The sequence below is a fragment of the Stenella coeruleoalba genome (genome assembly GCF_951394435.1).
Source record: "Stenella coeruleoalba genome assembly, chromosome: 2".
In the NCBI taxonomy this organism is placed as follows: domain Eukaryota; kingdom Metazoa; phylum Chordata; class Mammalia; order Artiodactyla; family Delphinidae; genus Stenella; species Stenella coeruleoalba.
This window is the reverse complement of record NC_137147.1, coordinates 87,834,317-87,857,592: the sequence shown is the minus strand read 5'-3', so window position 1 is coordinate 87,857,592 and position 23,276 is coordinate 87,834,317. Positions and strand designations below refer to the sequence as shown.

Below are 23,276 nucleotides of genomic sequence, written 5' to 3'. Positions count from 1 at the left end.
ATGACCTAACTCTAAGGAATTGCAAAAACTTGTAGACAAAACTTTTGAGCAATTTCAGAGAACAGTGCAGACCCCGCTGGAAGGCTAAATATGGGCAAGTGTTCTAATTTTATACAGGGGATGGGGGGAGGTAAATTCGGACACTAACAATTTAGTAAATAGGATGTTTAAACATTTCAAAATTCCAGGCTCATCTACTAAATAGATGTCTCGTAATAATTTAGAAAAAGAAAAGCATCAGCGTGTGTTCACAGATTGTAAACCTGCTTTCCATCAGTCAGCAGTCAAATACTCCGCGGGCGCAGGGCGGATACTCAATAAATCTTTCCTTTTCCTTTCTTCCATGTATTCTCTTTTTTTTTAATAGATCTTTATTGGAGTATAATTGCTTCACAATACTGTGGTAGTTTCTGTTGTACACCAAAGTGAATCAGCCATATGCATACATATGTCCCCATATCCCCTCCCTCTTGAGCCTCCCTCCCCTCTAGGTCATCGCAAAGCACCGAGGAGCTGATCTCCCTGTGCTATGCGTCTGCGTCCCACTAGCTATTTTACATTCGGTAGTGTATATATGCCGATGCTACTCTCACTTCACCCAGCTTTCCCCTCCCACCCCATGTCCTCAAGTCCATTCTCTATGTCTGTATCTTTATTCCTGCCCTGCAACTATGTTCATCAGTACCTTTTTTTTTTTTTTAGAGTCCACATATATGTGTTAGCATACGGTATTTGTTTTTCTCTTTCTGACTTACTTCACTCTGTGTGACAGACTCTAGGTCCATCCATCTCACTATAAATAACTCAGTTTCGTTTCTTTTTATGGCTGAGTAATATTCCATTGAATATATGTGCCACATCTTCTTTATCCATTCATCTGTTCATGGATATTTAGGTTGGTTCCATGTCCTGTATATTGTAAATAGAGCTGCAGTGAACATTGTGGTACATGTCTCTTTTTGAATTATGGTTTTCTCAGGGTATATGCCCAGTAGTGGGATAGCTGGGTCATATGGTAGTTCTATTTTTAGTTTTTTAAGGAACCTCCATACTGTTTTCCAAAGTGGTTGTATCAATTTACATTCCCACCAACCAGTGCAGGAGGGTTCCCTTTTCACCATACCCTTTCCAGCATTTATTGTTTCTAGATTTTTTGATAATAGCCATTCTGACCAGTGTGAGGTGGTACCTCATTGTAGTTTTGATTTGCATTTCTCTAATAATTAGTGATGTTGAGCATCTTTTCAGGTGTCTCCTGGCCATCTGTATGTCTTCCTTGGTGAAATGTCTATTTAGGTCTTCTGCCCATTTTTTAACTGGATTGTTTGTTTTTTTGATATTGAACTTCGTGAGCTGTTTGTATATCTTGGAGATTAATCCTTTGTTGTTTCATTTGCAAATATTTTCTCCCATTCTGAGGGTTGTCTTTTTGTCTTGTTTATGGTTTCCTTTGCTGTGCAAAAACTTTTAAGTTTAATTAAGTCCCATTTGTTTATTTCATGTATTGTTTAAAAATTAATAACAGCAACATTTCTTGAGCATTCACTCTGTACAAGGCACTGTTATGAATGTTTTATGTTTTAATTCATTTAATCCTCACAGCAACCCAATGAAGTAGGTATTATTAGTAGTACCATTTTACAGATGAAGAAACTGAGGCACAACTTGATCACAAAGATTTACTGAACACCTTCTGTGTGACAGATATTGTGCTAAGTCCTGGACATACAACGCTGAACAAGAAAGACCCAGTTCCTAGCCCTCCAGGAACTCAGTCTAGTGGGCAAGACAGACATTACCAGATAATCACACAAACAATTACTAAACCACAGAATGCTGTGATGGCATGTCAAGGGGGAACCTGACTAGTCTTGTAGATCAGGGAAGGCTTGTCTGAAGATGTCATCTCTAAGCTAACAATAAGCAGGAGTTAGCTAGGGGAAGAGGTGGAAGCAGCATGTGCAAATGTCCTGGGGAAGAAGGAGGCCAAAGTATTTGAGGAAATGAGAGGCCAGTGTGCTGGAGTAGGAACAAGGAAGAGAACAGAATCAGGTTAAATCTGGAGAAGGAGCAAGGACCAGTCTACATGGGGCCTGGGGGACACATTCCAAACAAACAGAACTCTGAATCAGGGAAAAAATCAGAGACACAGACACACTGAGGCTAGATTTCAGCAGTACCCTCACATTGTAAATAGGATAGGAAAGTGTAAACAAAGAATGGAAATGATTTGGTAAATTTTTTAATATTTTCAAAAGAATATTGATTGATTTATGTAAGCTAGAAAAAAGTTCTCTAGGGGCATGTTAAAGAATTAAAACCTTGAACTTAAATGAAACCATCATGGATAATGGCAAGGAAAAATGGCTAACTGGATGTCTGAATCAAAAATCTAAAAGATCCAGGCAGGCTGGGAGGGTGAACCACAACCAAGAAGAAGAGACGTTATATGTAGATTTCTGATATCTGGCTATGGAATATTTTTGCTTAAAAAATCTCGGAGGGCTTCCCTGGTGGCGCAGTGGTTGAGAGTCCGTCCGCCTGCCGATGCAGGGGACGCGGGTTCGTGCCCCTGTCCGGGAGGATCCCACATGCCACGGAGCGGCTGGGCCTGTGAGCCACGGCCGCTGAGCCTGCCCGTCCGGAGCCTGTGCTCCGCAACAGGAGGGGCCACAACAGTGAGAGGCCCGTGTACCACAGAAAAAAAAAAAATCTCGGAGAAGAGTCTCACCAACTAATACCAACTTCTTTCACAGCCCTAAAACAAGACTCTACAACTCTCCCAAGGGTCTAGGCCTTAGATGTCGAAGCAGCACTCAGAATTGAGAGCACCTCCCAGTGCCTCTCATTCTCAAGAGATAAGACAAGTTTATGTTCCTTAAGATACACACAAACCCAATCACAGAGGACTCTGAGCTATTCCTATAATGCAAAGGGGTCTGACTAGGAGGCAGGCACTGCTGTACCAAAGGGGGATGTGTATTAGAAGGTACAAGTCCGCTGGTCCCATGAGCTGGCAGCAGACTGGCAAGGGAAATGAGTCCCAAAACTCAGTCTTGTGAATTGAGAACAATCTTGTGTTTAATCCAGTCTGCTCTCCTGGACATGCTGGGGAAAATATGGAAGTGTTTCAACAGGGAGAAAATAATACACATATAACATATAAACTTTTTAATTGAATGTAAATAAATAAATATGTATGTATATATTTTAGGATGGGGGATGCTTGACTTGACAGTAGATCATGTGAAAAAAAGACCCAGTGGTTTGAACTGACCTCTAGCCCAGCATGAATCAGCACTGTGATAACTTGGCAAATGCTAGCTTGGATTCTATCTAGTTGTGGGAGAGAATGTCCCACTCTATTCTGGGCTGTTCTGTAGTGTTGGCTATTCTTCCAGGCACCTCTAGGGGCCATGGATCATGGGGGCAAAACAAGTCAGATGCCGTCTCAAGCAGGGTAAAGAGGGTAGTGAGAGGGCTGGAGCTCCTGAAATCTGAGGAAAGTGGAGACAGGAGGACAAGTCTACCTGAGGAGAAGACTGACACAGACTCTAGGAACCACCTTCAAATAGTTGGAGGGTTTCGCCACAGAAGAGAGAGAAGGCCTTCTCTCCCACACTGTAGGAAGAATAAGGGACAAGAACAGTATTATGGCCACTAACACCCTGGCCCAAGAAAGAACAAAAAAGAGGTTACAGGGAGGTAGATTCTGACTCATTAAAGGCAGAACTTTCATATAACCTGTCTGTCTATAAAAAATGAAGAGGGATAACTTGTCAGAGAAGTCCCTGGCCCTGGAGAGTATAAATACTAACCCATTTTAAATTCAACCCCCTACCCCACGTGCCCCAATCCCAGTAATTCGGCTCTATTTTTTTAAATTAATATTCATCACCTTCTAACACATTATATAACTTATTACGTCTACTGTTTATTGTATGTCCTCCTCCACTAGAATATAAAATCCAGGACAATAAGGATTTTTGTCTATTGTCGTTCACTTGTATATCCCTAAAACTGTACCTAGGTTATAATAATGCTTAATAAATATTGAGGAAGGAAGGAAGGAAGGGAGGGAGAGAGGGTGGGGAGGGAGGGAGGAAGGAAGAGGGGAAGGAGGGTTGGTTCAGGGTTGATCAGGGCTCAGGGAAAGGCTGCAAACAATCTCTGAACTCCTTGAAATTAAATGCAAAATTAGGTACATGTATGCATTTTCTAGACTGGGCTAATTAAGATCCACACTCAGAAAGATCCATGACCTAAGGAAAGGCTGAGAAGGCCTGGCGCCAATGGTCCCTGCTTAGAGCAAGGGGTTGGATCTGAAAGATTCCCACCAACTCTCAGATTCCACAGTTCTGTGAAAATGCTGGAGTGCCCAGTCTGGAGGGAGCCGGGTCAGGATATTAAGGCCAATAACACCCTGGGGGCCCAAGAACCATGGGAGCCCGGAACAGGGCTGTGCGGCACGACGGCTGTCCTGGGCTCAGCAGCAGACAGGGGGACACGATGCCCCGATGGCTCCTAAGCCTGTCTTCTCACCATCCTGCCCTCATGACCTCAGTCAGACACAGGGGCTGCAGTTGCTGAAAAGCTGTGATCCCTGTGTGGTGGGGGTGGGAGGAGACTTCTGAATGGTGCAGAGCAACCATGAGCCGCAAGCTGCGGCAGCAGCAATTCTCAGCCCTGGCACCACCGCAGTCACACGGTTCCCTAACAGCTCCGGCAGAGCTCCCCCGAGTGTGACTGGGATGGATACTTCCCAACACCCCCTTCCTCTGCAGGACCAGGGTCAGATAGAGAGGCTGGCTGCTTCAAAGGAAAAAGGAGGGAGGTACCTGGTATTTTCACACAGAGCAGTAGTATTTGTGCAATAAAAATTCAGGCATATGATACTGTACCAAGCAACAGGACAAACAGTGGTGTTCAATAAATACTTGTCTTCGTTGTTCATTTATTAATTCAGCAGCACTCAGTCCTTCCATCTATCCCATCCTCCATTCCCCACACCCCCTCCCATCTCATGCAGTATTCAGCACACACACACATGCACACACGCACATGTATACTGCCCTCTTACCATGAGGCTGTCCAGTTTGATAATGGCTGTGCGTTCAATACAAGCCCTCAGGTTAACAAAAGCCAAAGGACCCGGACGGTTACCTCCTTGTCGTTGTCTGTGTGGATGCAGTTCTTGTCTGGGTTCAGATCAACCACTCTAGCTTTGATCCACTCTACACCAGATGGAATCACATTCGCTGTGGGACGGCCAGATGAGGCTAATGGTTTGGCACCAGCTCCCACCAGGGTCCAGATTGGCTGGTAGAAATGTCTCTAAGAAACAAAGTATTGGGAGATTCATTTCAATGTGAGGCCGATCAAAAGGGTCATAGCTCAAAGTACCTGAGCTAGACTCTCTCAGTTCTTCCCTCCAGACCCTTGGAGCATCACAGAGAAAAGTCTCCAGAAGGTGAGTCTTCCCCCCGCCGACTCCACTGACGTCTCCTACTGTGTTAAGCTCTGAAGGGCAGTCACCTACAAAAGAATTCTGCCAAGATCAGCGAAAAAAGCCATAAACTATCTTTAGTGAGCACTGTACTATTTATTGCTTAAAGTAGATTTGGTGTTTAACATGTACGTGTTACTTATACATGCATATGAACACACACACATTATTAATCCGTTTATGTGCACGGATATAAAGAAAAAGTAAGCCCAAAAACCTAAATACGGTTCCTCAGAAATTTGTGAGGTGAGTCTGAAAAGTTTACTGCCGCTTTGGGGATGTTCAAAACTTCATTAACTTCCCACTGTGTTTCCCAAGACCATGGGGAGGACTACAGACATCCCCTATCAGCACTAGGATCCCTCTTCTCCTTTCTCAGAGGCATCAGATCCCACCATGATACCCAAATTTCCAGTATTTTCTGGAGTTCTTCTGCTTCAGATGGTCCACTCTTGATCTCAGTTAGCTGTGAAAGTTCTAGGCTTGGGGCCAAAGGGTATATTGGCTTAATGGTCTCTGAGAATTCCAATACATCCATGGAGCAGACCGGGGGACTAAGAGATCTCAACTTTGTCAAAATGCCTCATACTGGCCAGACAGAATTGCCAACACCCCCAGAGAGTGAAGAGGACATAAGGAACAGCTCTGCAATCTCCCTACAGCCATAATGCATGGGATCAAAGGTAAGGGGGTTAGGGCTTCCCTGGTGGCGCAGTGGTTGAGAGTCCGCCTGCCGATGCAGGGGACATGGGTTCGTGCCCCGGTCCGGGAAGATCCCACATGCCACGGAGTGGCTGGGCCCGTGAGCCATGGCTGCTGAGCCTGCGCGTCCGGAGCCTGTGCTCCGCAACGGGAGAGGCCACAACAGTCAGAGGCCCGCGTACCGCAAAAAAAAAATAAAAAAAAAAAAAAAGATAAGGGGGTTAGAGGTCTCCAGTTGTGAGAGCTCCAGCTGTGAGAGCTCAACGATTTCAAGTCCATCTTGAACAGAAAAGGGAATGAAAATACAAACTCGGATTATTTTTTAGACTGCAAACAAGCACGAGCTCTAGCAATCACTAAACCAGACACAGGAGGGAAAGTGCCAAAGGCCTGAGCCGCTGGCAGCTCCTGTGACAGCCCCTGTCATGCACTTCCTCACAGAGCAGGACAGACTCCATTCTGGCCTCCTGAATTGTGTCCAGTGCCTTGGAGGGGCCTGTCTCATCACAAAGAGTAGCCCCACTGGGAGGCCTTCCGTGAGTTAGCTACAATCCACCACAGGCCACCTGATACAGCTCTCAGACCACTGTCATTTAAAATGTTGTCCCTGAATTAAAGTCACTTTTAAAAGGAAACAGACGGAGAGTGCCCTCCAGTCTCCCCACAAATCACAACGTATCAGTTGGAGATTGCAAAAAAGCCCTGGGCAGCCTCGTTTGGTACTGGGAAGACTTCCTGAAAAGGACTGTGCCTTTCTTGCCCTACCCTCTCCACCAAACCGGCACCAGATCCATTTTGCTTTTTCCTCCCAAAGATACAGTTTCCCACTGGTGCACACACAGTTCCTTAGGAAACATTAAGCCAACCGCCAAAAATCTTGACTATTTTTTGAAACTTTGGACAATCTTAAAATATTTTTCATGAAATAGTGCCTTATAAACACTTCCCAACTTCCCACCTCGTGTCTGCTACCTTTTTCTGCTTTATAATCTGTTTATAATCTCTTATACTTAAATTTCTCAAGCCCACTGACACCTTTTCAGTGGGTTTTCACCTTTTCCCCACCGCCCCTCAACTCATCACCCTTTCTCCAGACTGGAACAGGGAAAGGAAAGCGCAACGGCCACTGATTTTCCTCTGGACATGAGACTGAAGGTGGAGGATGACATGAGTTGAATTGCTTCTCTCCAAAAAATATGCTGACGTCCTAACCCCAGGACCTGCGATCGTGACCTTATTTGGAAATAGGGTCTTTGCAGATGTAATCAAGTTAAGATGGGGTCACACTGGATTAGAATGTCCTTGACTCTCTAATGTCTATCCATCAGATTGTCTAACGTCTAATCCAATGACTGGTGTCCTTATAAGTAGGTCATGTGAAGACACTAGAGCCACACAGAGAGAAGGCCATGTGAAAACAGAGGCAGAGATTGGAGTGATCTACAACAAGCCAAGGAACACCAAGGACTGTCCACAACCATAGAAACTAGGAGAGAGGCATGAGACAGCTTCCCCTTCCCCCTCAGCCTTCGAGGGGAGCATGGCCTTGCTAACACCTTGGTTTGGGACTTCTAGCCTCCAGAACTGCGAAAGAATAAATTATCTGTTGTTTTACGCCACCCCCTTTATGGTAATTTGTTATGGCAGCCCTAAGAAACTAACAGAGAGAAGAATGTAAGCCAAGAGATCTGTCCTCGCTCTCTCCCTCCCCCCACCTTCTCCCAATTCTTTTGGACGACCTGCTTTTTGTGCCCAGAAAGAGAAGCACTAACCTGGGAACACGGTGGCCTAGGCATGACAGTCATCCCCAACCCAGCCCCTAACCTACACATGCATGTGCACGACACACACACACACACACACATGCACACGCACACGCACGCACTCAAAAGGGGGAGACTTACCTCGCTGGGCTCAACGATGGCCACATTCTCTGCGCCCACTTTCCTCTTCATGCGGGCAGCCATGGTGATCCCACCACTGCCCCCACCCAGCACCAGCACCTCATAGTGGTTCTTGGCTGCGAGCCTGGCCCCCGTGTGAAGCTGAAGTGGTTTGGCCTGCTGACAGCCCAGCCTGAGGAGGCAGGCAAAGAGTCGGACACGGGGGCCAGACACCACAGCGGCCAGCGGGGTCATCTTCAGGCTGGATCAGGCTAGAAGGGAACAGATAAGGCTCTGTGTAAGGAAGGAGCCACTATGGGACCGAAGCATTTTCATTCCGGGAGGGAGGGGAGGCTGGCATCTGGCCGGCTCAAGCTGGTTGCCGCCGTTTCAACACCACCTCCCCACCTGGCTGTGGTCAAGAGCTTCTCGGGAATGCTCCACAGATGGCTAACAATTGGCTAAGCTTTCCTTTTCTCCCTCTCCTCCTCCTTGCAGGACATCTCAGACTTTGAACCACGTAAGTCTCATCTTTTAAGCTCTCCTCATAATGTGCCTGTCCCTCTCCTTGTCCCTCCCTAAAGCTAGGGCATCATCTACAGTATCCCGCTGTCATCCTTCTCCTCTCAGGCACATTCCTCAATTCTTTCTTTGGCTTTTCAGTCCCCCAAATATGTATGAGTCTACAGATAGACACCTGAACAATCCCTTGCCACAAAGGGCACCTGAGACCTTGCTGAAACAGAAAGAGTCCAGCAAGAAACCCACCTTCTCTGCAGCTCAGAGTTCAGGCCAAGGTAATCAGAGCCTCAGCCCCACTAAGAAGTACCCGGATCTGCCTGCCCAGCGACACACGATTTAAATCACTGGCTACAGACACATAAGCAAAGGCCCTCCATATCTTTGGCAGTTTCAACCAGATGATGCAAAAGCCATAAAAGGAGCCCTGCCTGGTATCATAAAGTTATATTTTATGAAAAGAATCTGCATACGCTGCTGACTAGTCTTTTATTATATCCACCCAATTCGGTAAATAATCTCCCCGAATAGCTTTTCCAAGAGACACACTTTAACCTTTAGGAAAAGGTGTTTCTGCTCTGAGCAGCTGGTGCTTTGGCAGTGAGGAAATGAAGGCGTCTCAGAAGCTGGCCTTGGCGTCATCCCATCCACAGGTCCGGCCTTACATCTTGGATACAGTCTATTGTATAACTTGAGGGGTCCAGACCAAAATATCTCCCTCCCTGCGTATTGCAGCACCCCAAATTCCACCATCAAGCTCAGTCCTGTGAGTTCAACAATGCTCCAGGAACCCTTTATTAAAATGCAAGTACCCAGCTGGGGGATAACACTTCTAGCTGCTAAGTTCACCAACTTCTTAACGGGAACAACTTAATTATATGACTACCCCCGCTCCACCGCCTCCAGTGGAGAAGAGGAAGGCTACACGAGGGAATTAGAGAAAGCTGGGAGGGAAAAGGAAAGGAAGAAAGAAGGGCCCTGGAGGAGTGAGAAGGAGGGGCTGGAGTGATGATTTTAATTAAGATTAACTCTACTCCAGTGTTTTGGAACCCCTGACAATTTCCTCAATATTTCAGATCTGAAAAGCAACCCAGAGCTGGGGGAAGGGACATGGGGGCTACAGAAAGTGGGGCAGGCTCATACACTGTTGCCACAAGTTTAAATCAGTATGACCCTTATAGAAAACATTTCTCATCCTTTGACCCTGCATTTCGATTTCTGGGACTCTGTTCTAAGGAAGTAACCTCTAATACTTAAGAAGACAAACCTTTACAAAGATATATCTCACATATTCATTCATAATACGTTCAACCCTGAGTTAACTGGTTTGTGGATTGGATCTGATTACGTCCTGGTTACAGAAAAAACAACTGCAGCCTCCACGCTGGCCAAGGAAGGCTCAGGCTCCAGTCTATTCTAACCAAGGCTAATTTATGATTACTTCTCTTTTAAATATGGGGGTGGGTACGGGGAGATGGGCAGGAATAGCCATCTGCTTGTTAAAACTTTGGGGAAGGGTTAAGTAAAATATGGTTACACAAGATGACCTATGTAGTCTTTTCAAATTATGTTTACATAATTAGTCTTTTCCAGAATAATTACGTAACGATCAGGATATAAACTGGAATTACAATATGAGCTCAACTATGTAAGAGAAAGTGTATTTTAAAAAAATAGGAAAATGTTAACACTGGGTAAGTGGTTTTTCTCTGGGTTTTAGAATAATGGGTGGTTTTGATTTCTTCTGCTTTTCTGTATCTTATAAAATCTCTACTGTACACATATATTAATGTTATAATAATGAAATCTATTTTGATGACAATAACAAACATGTACTAAGTCCTTTACATAAACATTTAACTTGTGAGATGGCTGTCATTATCATCCCCATTTTACAGATGATAAAACTGAGGCAGGGAGCTCACAAATGGTGGGCTGTGATTTGAACCTGGGCACTTCAGTGCCAGAGCCTCTGCTTTAAACCACTATATCTATTATCTCTATCAATAACAACAAAACAGTGCTTACATGATAATCTTAAATGAAAAAAATCCAGATATCTTTTCCACACTTCCCACAAAAGGGAAACCATTTTTTGCATACCATATTTGACACCTAAATATTAGCAATGTTTTGATAACACTATAATTGATTTTTTCCCTCTTCTTTGCATGTGCTTTTCTCACGTTTTCTTTAATGAGCTTTAAATTTTAAAAATCACTCAATTTGGTTTTATTTGTTTGGTTGGGTTTTTTGTTTGTTTGTTCTTTGTTTCTTAATCATTGAGGAGTGGAGGAAATCACCAAGTAGGATACTGCTGTTTGCTAGGGAAGAAGATATTTTATGGTGAATAGACAGTCATCACATCCTGCCTTTCTATATGTCCACAGAACAACGGAATCACAGCAAAACTCCTCACTTGCCTTTTAGGGAAACCACTTTTTCATGGTCCTGACACAACATCTTAACTCCATGGAAAGAGTTACAAAATAATGATCTAAGAGGAGGCCTGGCTAAGTTTCTGCTTTCCAACCACGCCATCTGAGGCTCTTCAACCTCCTAATTCCCTTCCAGCCTAATACCCCATGGTTCTCCTCTTGAAAGAGGAAGAGTTTATGCAAATATTTCCCTCATTCAGCCAAGAAGGCTGGTTCTGTTTTATTTCAGCAGTTACCCATAGCCTATTTCTGGATTCAGTGTAAATAAACACAAAGTCCTCTGAACCAGTTCTATCAACTTCATTAAAAACAGTCATCAAGCAGAATATCCTGGTCTTTGCAGCCAAATTTCACTTGTGAACCATCAACAAAAATTTCACAAACATAAAAGAACGTGTTAGAGGAAATGTTCCAAGCTTGAAAACACTTGAAAATCTCAGGAACACTCCCATTCTAACAATGTAATGTCATCCTCACTTTCGGATCAGAAAAACCAGAACCACAATCTAATGCTATTTATGGAGAAGGTAGGGCATGATACAAGGTCAAAGACCAGAAAAAACCCAGGACAATAATCATAATTTTTTAGTATCCCACTTTGCAACTGTGGTATAATAAAATATATATATTTGCCCTTTATTCCCTGTTCATGGTACAAAGCTCCTAAAACCCTTGGAATTTCCTGGGTGACAGGAGTTGTTATTCAATAGCAAATAATAATAAGGAGCCCCTTTCAACCATAACTGTTAATGTTAATGAAGCGACTCAGGGTGGGACCCCTAGATAGCTTCACGATGGAGGCCGTTCACCAGAAAGACCAAACACGTCATTAGAGGGTTGGAATTTTCAGCCCCGCCCCCAGTCTCTGGGAGGAAGTGGGGCTGGAGATTGAATTCTATAAAAACTCTTGAACAGGGGCTCCTCTGGTGGCACAGTGGTTAAGAATCCGCCTGCCAGTGCAGGGGACACGGGTTCAAGCCCTGGTCCAGGAAGATCCCACATGCCGTGGAGCAACTAAGCCCGGGCGCCACAACTACTGAGCCTGTGCTCTAGAGCCCGCGAGCCACAACTACTGAGCCCGCGTGCCACAACTACTGAAGCCCGCACGCCTAGAGCCCATGCTCTGCAACAAGAGAAGCCCCCGCAATGAGAAGCCCGCACACCGCAAGGAAGAGTAACCCCCGCTCGCTGCAACTAGAGAAAACCCGCGCACAGCAACAAAGACCCAACACAGCCAAAAATAAATAAATAAATAAAATTTTTTTTAAAAAAAACCTCTTGAACAATGAGATTCTGAGAGCTTCGGGGTTGGTGAACGTGCTGAAGTGCTGGGAGGGTGGTGACACACCCAGAGAGGTCATGGAAGCTCTGTGGCACCCCCCCACTCTCTCCCCCCACCCCAGCCCGTACCTTGCCCTACGCATCTCTTCCATTTGGCCATTCCTGAGTTGAAATAAGCTTTATAAGAAACTGGTAAGCATAAGTGAAGTGTTTTCCTGAGTTCTGTGTGTCATTCTAGCAAATTATCAAACCTAAGAGGGCATCCTGGGAGCCCCAAAATTTGTAGTCAGGCAGGCAGAAGTGTGGGTCGCCTGGGATGCCATTTGCAGCTCTGGGAGCTAACATCCGAACTGAACTGTTGAACACCCAGTTGGTGTCAGAGAACTGGCTGGTGTTGGAAAAGACATACACCTGGTGTTAGAAGTAGTGTCAGAAAATATCGACAGGAACCAAGAGAAATTTCTGACATTGACCTAAACCAAGTCTGGAGCAACAATCAAAAAAACAGACAATTGAAGGAAGCAGGTCACGCAATCTTAACCAGAATGAAAAAAAAGGAAAGGCCAAACTTGACCCTGAAGTCAACAGAAAAGAAATAAAAAACCTCTGTCAACAAAATAACTAAGGAGCATAAATCTAAGTCTCTGAGTCTCCCTAGAAGGTAGCCTGAAACACATCTACCTGTTAGGTTAAGAAATAAGAATTACCCACTAACGATGCAGACGAATGCAGTTGCTTCCTCTCTACCCTCTTACAAGGTGAAACACCCACTCTTTAAAAGGATCAATAAATAGCGCAAAGTTAACTTTCATTTAACAAGTGGCACATTTATTTAATTGAAAAAAATGTATTTCATATAACAAATACATGTCCTAGTTAAATAACGTCATGCTTTTAAGTTAGATAAAAATTCAATTAATGCTAAATCAATTGAGGGCTTCCTTCAAAGAATCAAAATAAATGCTTTGTTCTAGCTGTAGTCTGACTGAAGTAAAATCCCTGCTGATTGAAAAATAATACAGCCTGTTAGGCATCTCCTACTTACATCACCGGCTGCTGACTCCAGACCCCCTGGTCTAGACAAGTCTTTGGGACTCCCCCACCTCTCACAGCCAGCCTTTCTGGGACAAGCCGCAGACCGCCAGTGTCGAGAGCTCTCTAATCCTATGCCACATGCATGCCACTCACCGGGTGTCAGCTAGGACACTTGGCCCAGTTCAAAAAGAGCTGGCCTCTAAACAAGGCTTATTCAGAGCATCTTAATGAAAGACCCAACAGGCCAGCAAGACTCAGTCAATCTTTCAGCTATTTTTGCTCTTGAGGAAACAGGGGGTCTTTGTATGGGTCACAACTGTCTTATCTCAAGCCCATGCCAGGCTGGGCCCTCATTGCTTTCGGTTTCAATAACTACAAGGCCAACCTTTATTATATCGTCTTTGTAGACAACTTCAAAAATCAAAGAGGAAAACAGACGATGAACAGCCTCCACCTCTCACCACCCACCCCGTTCCTCCTACCTGACCTCTGGACCTCCAGCTTCCCAGCCAAGCTTATGCTGAGCTGTGATGTCCTGAGGGTCTGGATCCCTGTGGGTCCCAGTCTCTGAGACACAAGTGAACCTTGTCTACACAGCATGGGTTGGGCTTACACCTAGTGCCCAGGTGGTAAGACTCCTGGAAGGCTCCTCCTCCTCCATTCGCTCCTCCCCCTTGGGCTTGCTGGGCCTTTTAACTTAAATCAGCCAAGTCTATCGTCAGTTATTTACATCTCTCAACAAAATTACTTCCAGAAGACAGGGTTCGATAAGAAAAAGTAGGGAGAAACTATCATAATAATAATAGCTAACATTTACTGAGTGTTTACTAGTTGTACCTATGCTGTCTCAGAGACAATAACTTTGTAAAGAGGGTGTTAGTATCCCCATTTTACAGACGAGAAAATTGAGGTCTAGTGTAAAGTTAGAGCACCTGCCTAAGGTCACCTCACTGATTAAAGAGCAGAGGTTAATTCAAACTTACTCCTCAATTGAGTTCTCACAGTGTTAGACCTAAGAGATAATTCAGGGAAAATGCCTACCAGCTGAATTTTATTTAATTCAAATGTAAAGTAACTTATGCCCCAGGGAGTGAGTTGGGAGGGAATATATGATATTAAATTTTAGCTTACTAAACAAATTGGAAGAAAAAAATTTTAAGTTTTTTGGGGGATGAGTGAGGTAGAATAATAGTATTGATGTAAGTTTTTATGGGCCCTTGAATTTTTAAAATACTGGGATTCTTGCAGTTTAAATGATTTGGGATTTGCTCAAAAATATTACAGGAGGTGAGTAGGTAGGAGTGTAGATGACATCAGATTGGCCATGAGTTGATAATAATTTTTTTAATTGAAGTATAGTTGATTTACAATGTTTCAAGTGTACAGCAAAGTGATTCCATTATATATATATATATATATTCTTTTTCAGATTCTTTTCCATTATAGGTTATTACAAGATATTGAATATAGTTCCCTGTGCTATACAGTAGGTCCTGGTTGTTTATTTTATATATAGTAGTCTGTATCTGTTGCCAAATACAAATTTATCCAATTCCAAATTTATCCCTGCCCCCTCGTTTCCCCTTTGGTAACCATAAGTTTGTTTTCTATGTCTGAGTCTACTTCTGTTTTGTAATTGTAAGTAAGTTCATTTGTATCATTTTTTTAGATTCCACATATAAGTGATATCATATGTTATTTGTCTTTCTCTGTCTGACTTACTTCACTTAGTATGATAATCTCTAGGTCCATCCACATTGCTGCAAACGGCATTTCAGAGTTGATAATAGTCTGAAGCCAACTGATGGATATATATATGGGCATTCCTTGTGGTAATCTGTGAATTTTTGTATATGCTGGAAAGTTTCCTCAATAAAAAATTAAAATGAACGAATGAATGAAACAGCAAAAAACAGAAATCAAAAAACAGTGTGTCAGGGTGGACATTACCTTTGCTCTTTAGTCACTGAAATGTTAAGGTCTAAGCCTATTTCAAGTAATAGCAAGATAACAGAAATACAAGTAGTAGCAACACAATTACGATACTTCCCTCCCAAGTGCCTAGAGCTTTACAATTCACAGGACCCATACCTGAGTCTACACTGGAGGTATCGATACCACTTTACAAATGGGAAAACTGAGGCTCAGAGGGCCGAGGTGATCTTCCAAAGGTCACTTGAATCTGCAGCAGGGTCAGAGCTACAGTGAGTCCTTTCCGTGAACAGCAACTTTTTCTGAATGCCCTTTGGAGCAGCAATGCAGGCATTAGCGGGAGCCTGCAATTCAGAGGTGGAGAGCTCCCAGTCTGGACCTTCTCCCGGCTCCGAATCTCAAGATGACCTCTTTGCTGGGGCTCCACATGCCATCCCCCAGAAGGGCAGCCCTCCAGGCAGGGGCAGATCCAGGTTTTATGGGCATTGAAGCCTATACACGTTGGAGACCCAAAATTACAAATACAAAATTAGATAGTTAATATTAATTTGGAATGAGAAAACAAGTCCAAATAAATGTCTGGATCCTTGGTGAGTCAAGACTCTTCTGAGATCTCTTTTAGGCAGTTTAACAGAAACATAAGCATAATGCTTTCTGGTTATAACCTGGCTACCCCTCCGCTCCTGGAACTCCCAGCACCCACAGAGACCTGTGCAAGAGAGAGGCCCAAAAGCTTAAACTTCATTTGCTTCTGGGTAAATCCACCTCTAGTGCCTACTGCACTCCTCTAGGGCACTCTGCCCACCCACCCCTCTGGGACTCAATGAACTGGCCTGGTCCCTCCCTCTACCAGTTCTCTGCAAAAGCCCCTCCCACCCCTTGCCAGCATACCATGGCTACTTTGGACAATCTGAAGCTAGACCCTGACCCCTATTGTAAAACTGGCTCATCACTGCACCATCTCAGACTCCGATGTGCCAGGCGCTGTGCTAGGCACTAGAGGTAGACATATCATCCCCATTTTACCAGCTGAAAAAAGTGAGGCTCCAGGAGACTGGTTACATCAAGGCCACACAGCCAAAAAAGGACAAAACCAGGATTAAACCGGAGGGGATGGAAAGGAGAGAGGGAGAGAACCAAAGCAATCATCACTTTCCCTATTATACAAAGGGCACTCCTGGAAATTGGCTCACACCATTATGGAGGCTAAGCCCCAAGATCTGCAGTCAGTAAGCTGGAGATCCAGGAGAGGCAATGGTGGAGTTTCAGTCCAAAGGAACAGTGGGCTCAAGATCCAGGTAAAGCTGATGTTTCAGTTCAAGTACCAAGGCAGGAGGAAACCAATGTCCCAGGTCAAGGCAGGCAGACAGGAAGGGTTCTCTCTTCCTCGTGGGAGGGTCAGCTTTTTTGTTCTATTCAGACCTTCAACTGATTGGATGACACTACCCACACCGAGGAGGACAATCTTCTTTCCCCAGTCTACTGTTTCCTCCAGAAACACCCTTATAGACACACCCAGAATAATGTTTAACCAAACATCTGGGCACCCTGTGGCCCAGTCAAGTTGACACAGGATATTGGCCATCACACCCTCTGACTTAAACTATCAAAGGGCAGGTCCAAATATGGAAAAAATCTCAGGAAGGAAATTGTCACTGTGATTGGATTGCCAGGAAAATACCAAACACTGCCCCCCAAATGCTATGGTACCTTAATGTGAGCTCATCTCAATCCGAAGTACATGCAAGTATGTAGGCATATTTGTGGCACTTATCAATGGCACTGAATAAGACACTTCATGAAACCTTCCTGGAGATATTTTGAATCCTACTGTATTAATCATGTTTTTAATTTCTGTATTTTATGATTGTTTGACATTTGGGGGCTTTGTTAATCCTAAAGAGACTGCCCCTCTCAGGGCTAACCAACTCCTAAAGACAGTACACAACTCAGCCTAGGAGCACACCTTTGATAGGTAAAGCCAACAAACCCAGAGTCCATACCCGAACCACTTCCTCTGTCTGGCTTTTACATTCCAGAAGGCAACATTCTTCTGCCCTGATCATCCCAGGACCAGACATCGGACAACCAGGGCAGTCCCTATACGCCAGAGCCCACTAAAATTATTCAAATTAGCCAATCCCAAACCTGGTCCGCCTGTTCCCCCTGCCTCATGAAAACCACATTACAGGTTTTCCTTAATTTTTCTGCCTCCTGACCAACCTGCATGCTTCCCCATGTGGCCCTGGTACATGGTGTACCAGGCCTCCCATTCCTAGGGAACTCGGAGTCAAAACTTTGTCCTTCATGGTGGTCATCTCCTGATGTGCTGGTTTCACCATGCCTCATTGAAAACAAATCCCAGGTACATTTTAATACACTAAAGTGCATTCACTACTGTCCAGTCAGATGGAAGATTTTACATGTTTAACAAATTTTGCTCTACTCCTTCTCCTTACAAACTCGCTGAACTGTCAGGTGGCATTTAAAAAGCAATTTAATTACATATTACTGTTGAATGCTATAATTATGTGAGTGAGTGAGCCAAGTTTTGCAACTAAATAACATAGCTACGGTATGATTTTTTAATGCAATAATTACTCCTGAAGAATACAGCACCGAGCGGTCCTCTCTTTTGTCCCACTCTATTAATGTACTGAAACGGGATATCTTCTCCAACAAGGAAAGTTTTCCCATATATTTTAGCCATTTAACCTTGATAAAAGATAAAGGCACATCAGCCAGAAGTGCTCAAAAAACATCACCTAAGCTATATTTTTATTTACAGATTTATTTCCTACACAAAAGGTATGCAGATTAAATTACATTTAGCTATGCTAAATGTGCAATCATATCTTTATGGAAAGAAAGAGTTACATGAAATCTGCATGGCCACAATTCTGCTGTATCTAAGAATGTTTCTACAAGTATTCGTTGAGTATCTACTACATACAAGGACCTGTGCAGATGGACAGAAATTTCCCCACCCAGTCCTGGTCCCATGCCCAGTCTATTAGCTTTAGATGCTAATGGAAGAACAGCAGAGCTTGCCAGTTACTGATAAGGTAGGCCAATAATAAGGTGAGCCAAATTTCAGGGGAAAGGTGTTTGGTTGGTTTTGGCCGCACTGTGTGGCCTGCAGGATCTTAGTTCCCCAACCAGGGATCAAACCCAGGCCCCCTGTAGTGGAAGCGTGGAGTCCTAACCATTGGACCACCACAGGATTCCCCAAGGGAAAGTTTTTTTTAACATTAGAATGTCTAATTTAAATATTGGAAGGTTAAAGGTAGTGAGATGTGTGTACATCTTTCCCTTTCTAGCTTGAGTAGGGATGTGTCCTAGTGCTTTGTGTTTTCCTCTACACTCAATAGAGTGTTTCTGAATTAATTAAGTACTACCTTCCTTCACTGTGTACACATCTGACATACAAAGGTCCTGAATAAATCCATCCATCTGCTAATTCATTCTATGCTCTAAATGTTTGTGCCCTCCCAAAATTCATACGTTGAAATCCTAACTCCCAAAGGTTATGGTATTAGTAGGTGAGGCCTTTGGGGGTGATGAGGTTATGAGGGTGGAACCCTCATGAATGGGATTAGTGCCTTATAAAAGAAGGTCCGGGGAGATCCCTCACCCCTTCTACTATGTGAGGACACAGGGAAAAGACATTGGCCCTGACTCAACTATGCTGGCAGCTTGATCTTGGACCTTCCAGACTCTAGAACTGTTAGAAATAAATTTCTGTCGTTTATAAGCCACCCAGTCTGTGGTACAGTAGTCCCTCCTTACTCACAGTTTTGCTTTCTGTGGTTTCAATTATCCACAGTGAACTTCAGTCCAAAAATATTAAATGAAATTAAATTTTTAATTTCAGAAATAAAAAATTCATAAGTTCAAAACTGCATGCCATTCTGAGTGGTGTGATGAAATCTCACGCCATCCCACTCCACCCCACCTGGGACATCAATCATCACTCTGTCCAGCGTATGCTGCCCCTTAGTCACTTAGTGGCCACCTCGGTTATCAGATCAACTGTATTTCAGTGCTGTGTTCAAGTCACCCTTGTTTCACTTAATGAAGGCCCCAAAGCACAAGAGGAGCAATGCTGGCAATTTGGATTTGCCGAAGAGAAGATGTAAAATGCTCCCTCTAATTGAAAAGGTGAAAGTTCTTGACTTAAGAAAATAAAAGAAATCATATACTGAGTTTGCTAAGGTCTACAGTAGGAATGAATCTTCTATCCATGAAATTATGAAGAAGGAAAAAGAAATTCGTGTTAGTACTGATGTTGCATCTCATACTGCCAAAGTTACAGCCCCGGTGTGACAGGTGCTTAGTTAGGATGGAAAAGGCATTAAATTCATACAGCAAGATATTTTGAAGACCACATTCACATAACTGTCATTATAGTACATTGTTATAATTGTCCTATTTTATTATTGTTAGTCTCTTACTGTACCTAATTTATAAATTAAACATTATCACGGGTATGCACATAGAGGAAAAAACATAGTATATACAGGATTCGGTACTATGCATGGTTTCAGGCATCCACTGGGGCCGGGGGAGGGGGATGGGTCTTGGGACGTATTCTCCCACCGATAACAGGGGGCTACTGTATTTCTTATAGCGGCCCAAACAGACTAAGACAATTACTGAGATCCTATCCTTCATTACGCCAGGAGCTGTGCTGGGTAAAAAAACCAGTGAACGTGTCACATCAGGTCCTTGTGCTGACGGAACTTACATTCTAGTGGAATGGAGTACACGTTAGCCCCTCACCCCCGGCTATTATTCCCTTCTGAAATGCCCCTTCCTGTCTCCTCATCTTAGCCGTGGCCCAAAGTGCAGTCCAAGTCCCAGCTTCTCTAGTCCCTCCAGCCCAGGTTGGTTCTACAAGTCATGGTACCTGTCTTGCCCTTCTTGGAACTTTCTTGTGGTCACTGTTATTTGTTGGCATTTTGATGCCTCTGTTTTCTCAGAGAGATTGAAACCTCTTGATGGTTGGAGACTCTGGTTCTAACTCAGGTCCCATCTATCCCCACAACACTTATCGAGTATCTGGGCCCTTCTTGTCAACCCTGGGGTCCAAACAGTTGGTGGCAACAGGCAGAAAACCTCGGCCGCCTACCAGGAGTGCAGCACTCTCTAGCCACCTCCTCAGGGACAGTTGCCAGAAAATGAGGCACCTGTATTTTCCACCACCTACATCATCTCTGGATTAGGGGAAGGAAAGTTGGTGCCGGCTTCCAAAAATCTGGGTTTATGTCCCATATCTTAGATTTAACTAGCAGAAGCAAAGTACAATGTAATCAGTATGAGCTAAACACCTTAGGTGTTTTGAGGAGAGAAGAAATCATCAATGAAAACTTGGTGAAACAGAATCTGAGCAGCACGTAAAAGATTGGCAGCATTTGGACAGGTGAAGATGCTATGGGAGGGAACAGCATAGGTAAATGAATCAAAGAGTAGGCTACTGCCCTCCAGACCTCTCTCCAGCCTTCTCTGCCCTCTCCAAACCCTGGGAGCTGACCTGCAAGGTACGCATCAGCTGGCCTCCCTGGTCCTCTGGCTTCCAGTTGGATTCAGCCAGTGGGAGGCACCAGGAGATCAGAGGATGCGAAAAGAATGAAATTCGGGTATTTATTCCCCAGACCCCTCGCAGCCAAGCCTCAGCTGAGCAATGCTGGATTCCTCCAGCTGAAGGCCTTGGTTCCTGTGGGGTGGCCTTCCCCTCAGCTACCGCCCTGACTCAGGGTTCTAGTAATCCCTCTACTTGCTTCTTCAGGCCCCAAATCAATACCATTGCTTCACCACTCTTGTTGGTTCCCTTTAACCCTGCCCACATCTTTGTAAATAGTTGTTTCATTAAACCCTTCTTAACAGCACTGTTTGAGTGTGCCAAGTGTTTCATAAGACCCTGACTAATAAGCTGGGAAGGCCAACCAGATATGACTGATATTGAGAGGAGTAGATAATAAAGAAACATCATAGCTCGATTATAAAGGGCCATGCTAGGGAACTGAGGCTTTATATATCAAACTTTTCAGAACAGAGGGGAAAGCTTTGAGAAAATCAATCTAGTGTCCAGGAGAAAATTAAATCAAAAGAGAGACAAAACCAATTCTGGACATCAGTTAGGAGACTAGTACAGAGGTCCAGGTATAATGATAAGGGCCTGATTCAGTGCTAGCATTAGAAATACAAATAAAGGGCTTCCCTGGTGGCGCAGTGGTTGAGAGTCTGCCTGCCGATGCAGGGGACACGGGTTCGTGCCCCGGTCCGGGAAGATCCCTCATGCCGCAGAGCGGCTGCGCCCGTGAGCCATGGCCGCTGAGCCTGCGCGTCCGGAGCCTGGGCTCCGCAACGGGAGAGGCCACAACAGTGAGAGGCCCGCGTACCGCAAAAAAAAAAAAGAAAAAGAAATAAAGATTCAGATAAGACACAGGTAAGGGAAAGAGAATGACTGGATGAGAGGTAAGAAGGGCCCCTGTGGGGACGGAGCCAAAGTTGAATCATGGCAGCTGAAGAGAGAGGCATTGTGTGGGCAGAAACAGGGAAGTCTAGGCAAGGGCCGATCTGGGCTAGTTTGGGACAAGTTAGGGATTTGGGAGATGGAATCCCAAATGCTAGAATGAGCATGGCATAACTGTGGACAAGGAGAAGGGAGCCTAAGCTGGTGCCAACTGGGAAGACAGAGAAATAAGACTGTATAGGCATATTAAGTAAAATTTGGGGTTGGAAGCTTAATCCTAGACAATTCGTAATCTCATCTAGGGGTCACAAAGTAGCAACCTGCAGGCCCAATGCAGACCAGAGCTGTGTTCTGTTTGACTCACAAATTCTGCTTAAATTTTGAATTAGTGCCAACATTAAAATTTTTGGATATCTTACCCTTGAGATTCCAGATTATTGGCCTCTCTGACAACACTGAACCCACATTCTCACATGTCAACTCTCTGGGCTGGAGCTGAGCCATCACTGCGCATCTGGACCCTGCACGAGGTTCCAGCTCTCACCCAGCCCCACGTGGCCTACGATACTCCTTTGTTACTGCTCAGCCCTAGCTGCACACGAGCTGTGGTCCCCGCTAAAGGCAGTGAGAGCCCTTGGAAGTTCTTAAGGAAACTGAAAAAGACCCCCTGGGGGGGGAGTCGAAAGGATGACTTAGAGTAATTCAGTTGAGTTCAGCATTTTTGAGTGTTTACTATGTCCCAGGCACTGGGCTAAGCACTGCGGAACCCGGGATGAATAAGAAGAGTCTATTGTCCCAGGGAAGACCAGGAATATGAAGGTCCATTAAATGGCTGATTCAGAAATTCAGGCACCAGCAAGGGCTTCGAATAGACAGGAGAACAGAGATGAAGGTGTGAATGCAAAACAGATGTTGAAGGAATTTTTGTGACAAATTAGCCATAGGCGATAAAGAAGGAAGGATGTGAACCGGGACCTTGTTCAGGTGGCTATACTGGAGAGACGGTGTAAGTAACAGTACTGGACTACTCAGAGTGCAGTGAAGATCCAAAGCAGGGTGAGAGAGAAGGAAACCACGCCCCTTGAGGGCCCTGAGAACGAAGGAGCCTAAGGAGCTGAGCCGGAGAAGGGATTAGGCAGGTGGCGCCCTTCCTCTCAGCTCACCTCCCCTTGAATTCAGGAACTGGATTACTATTTTGTTAACAAATAAAGAAAATGGGGCAATCTTCATTTAGGCCTGCAGGGCCATGTTGGAACTCTACCTCTAGAGCTGTTACAATGCCAAATATTTGTTTAAACATGAAGCTGTGAAGGTAGTGCTCTAGTAGTGGACCAAGAGAAAATCGTCCAGGCAACAGAAACAATCCCGGACAGCTCCCTGATGACTCAGGGTTTAGAGTCACATTGGGTTTTTTAGTTCCCTAACTCTTTAGGGGGAAACTGTAGGAATTTTCTTTAAAGAATTACTGATTAAGAGTTACTAATGAGGGGGCTTCCCTGGTGGCG

At 44.4% G+C, this 23,276-nt stretch overlaps 1 protein-coding gene across 4 annotated transcripts in view; it reads right to left on the bottom strand.

Moving 5' to 3' along the window:
• The window catches only part of SQOR (sulfide quinone oxidoreductase), a 45,766-nt gene that overhangs the window by 16,755 nt on the left and 5,735 nt on the right, over nt 1–23,276 (bottom strand). For 3 of the 4 annotated variants that reach the window (XM_079909914.1, XM_079909912.1, XM_079909915.1), the window contains exons 2-3: nt 8,113–8,363; nt 5,164–5,334 (exon numbers count right to left, since the gene is read on the bottom strand). In XM_079909914.1, coding sequence (XP_079766040.1) covers nt 5,164–5,334; nt 8,113–8,346 — 405 coding nt within the window. In that variant the 5' untranslated portion in view covers nt 8,347–8,363. Of the gene's footprint in view, nt 1–5,163; nt 5,335–8,112; nt 8,364–13,846; nt 13,935–23,276 lie in introns of those variants that run through there. The other variant, XM_079909913.1, reaches the window with a different exon arrangement.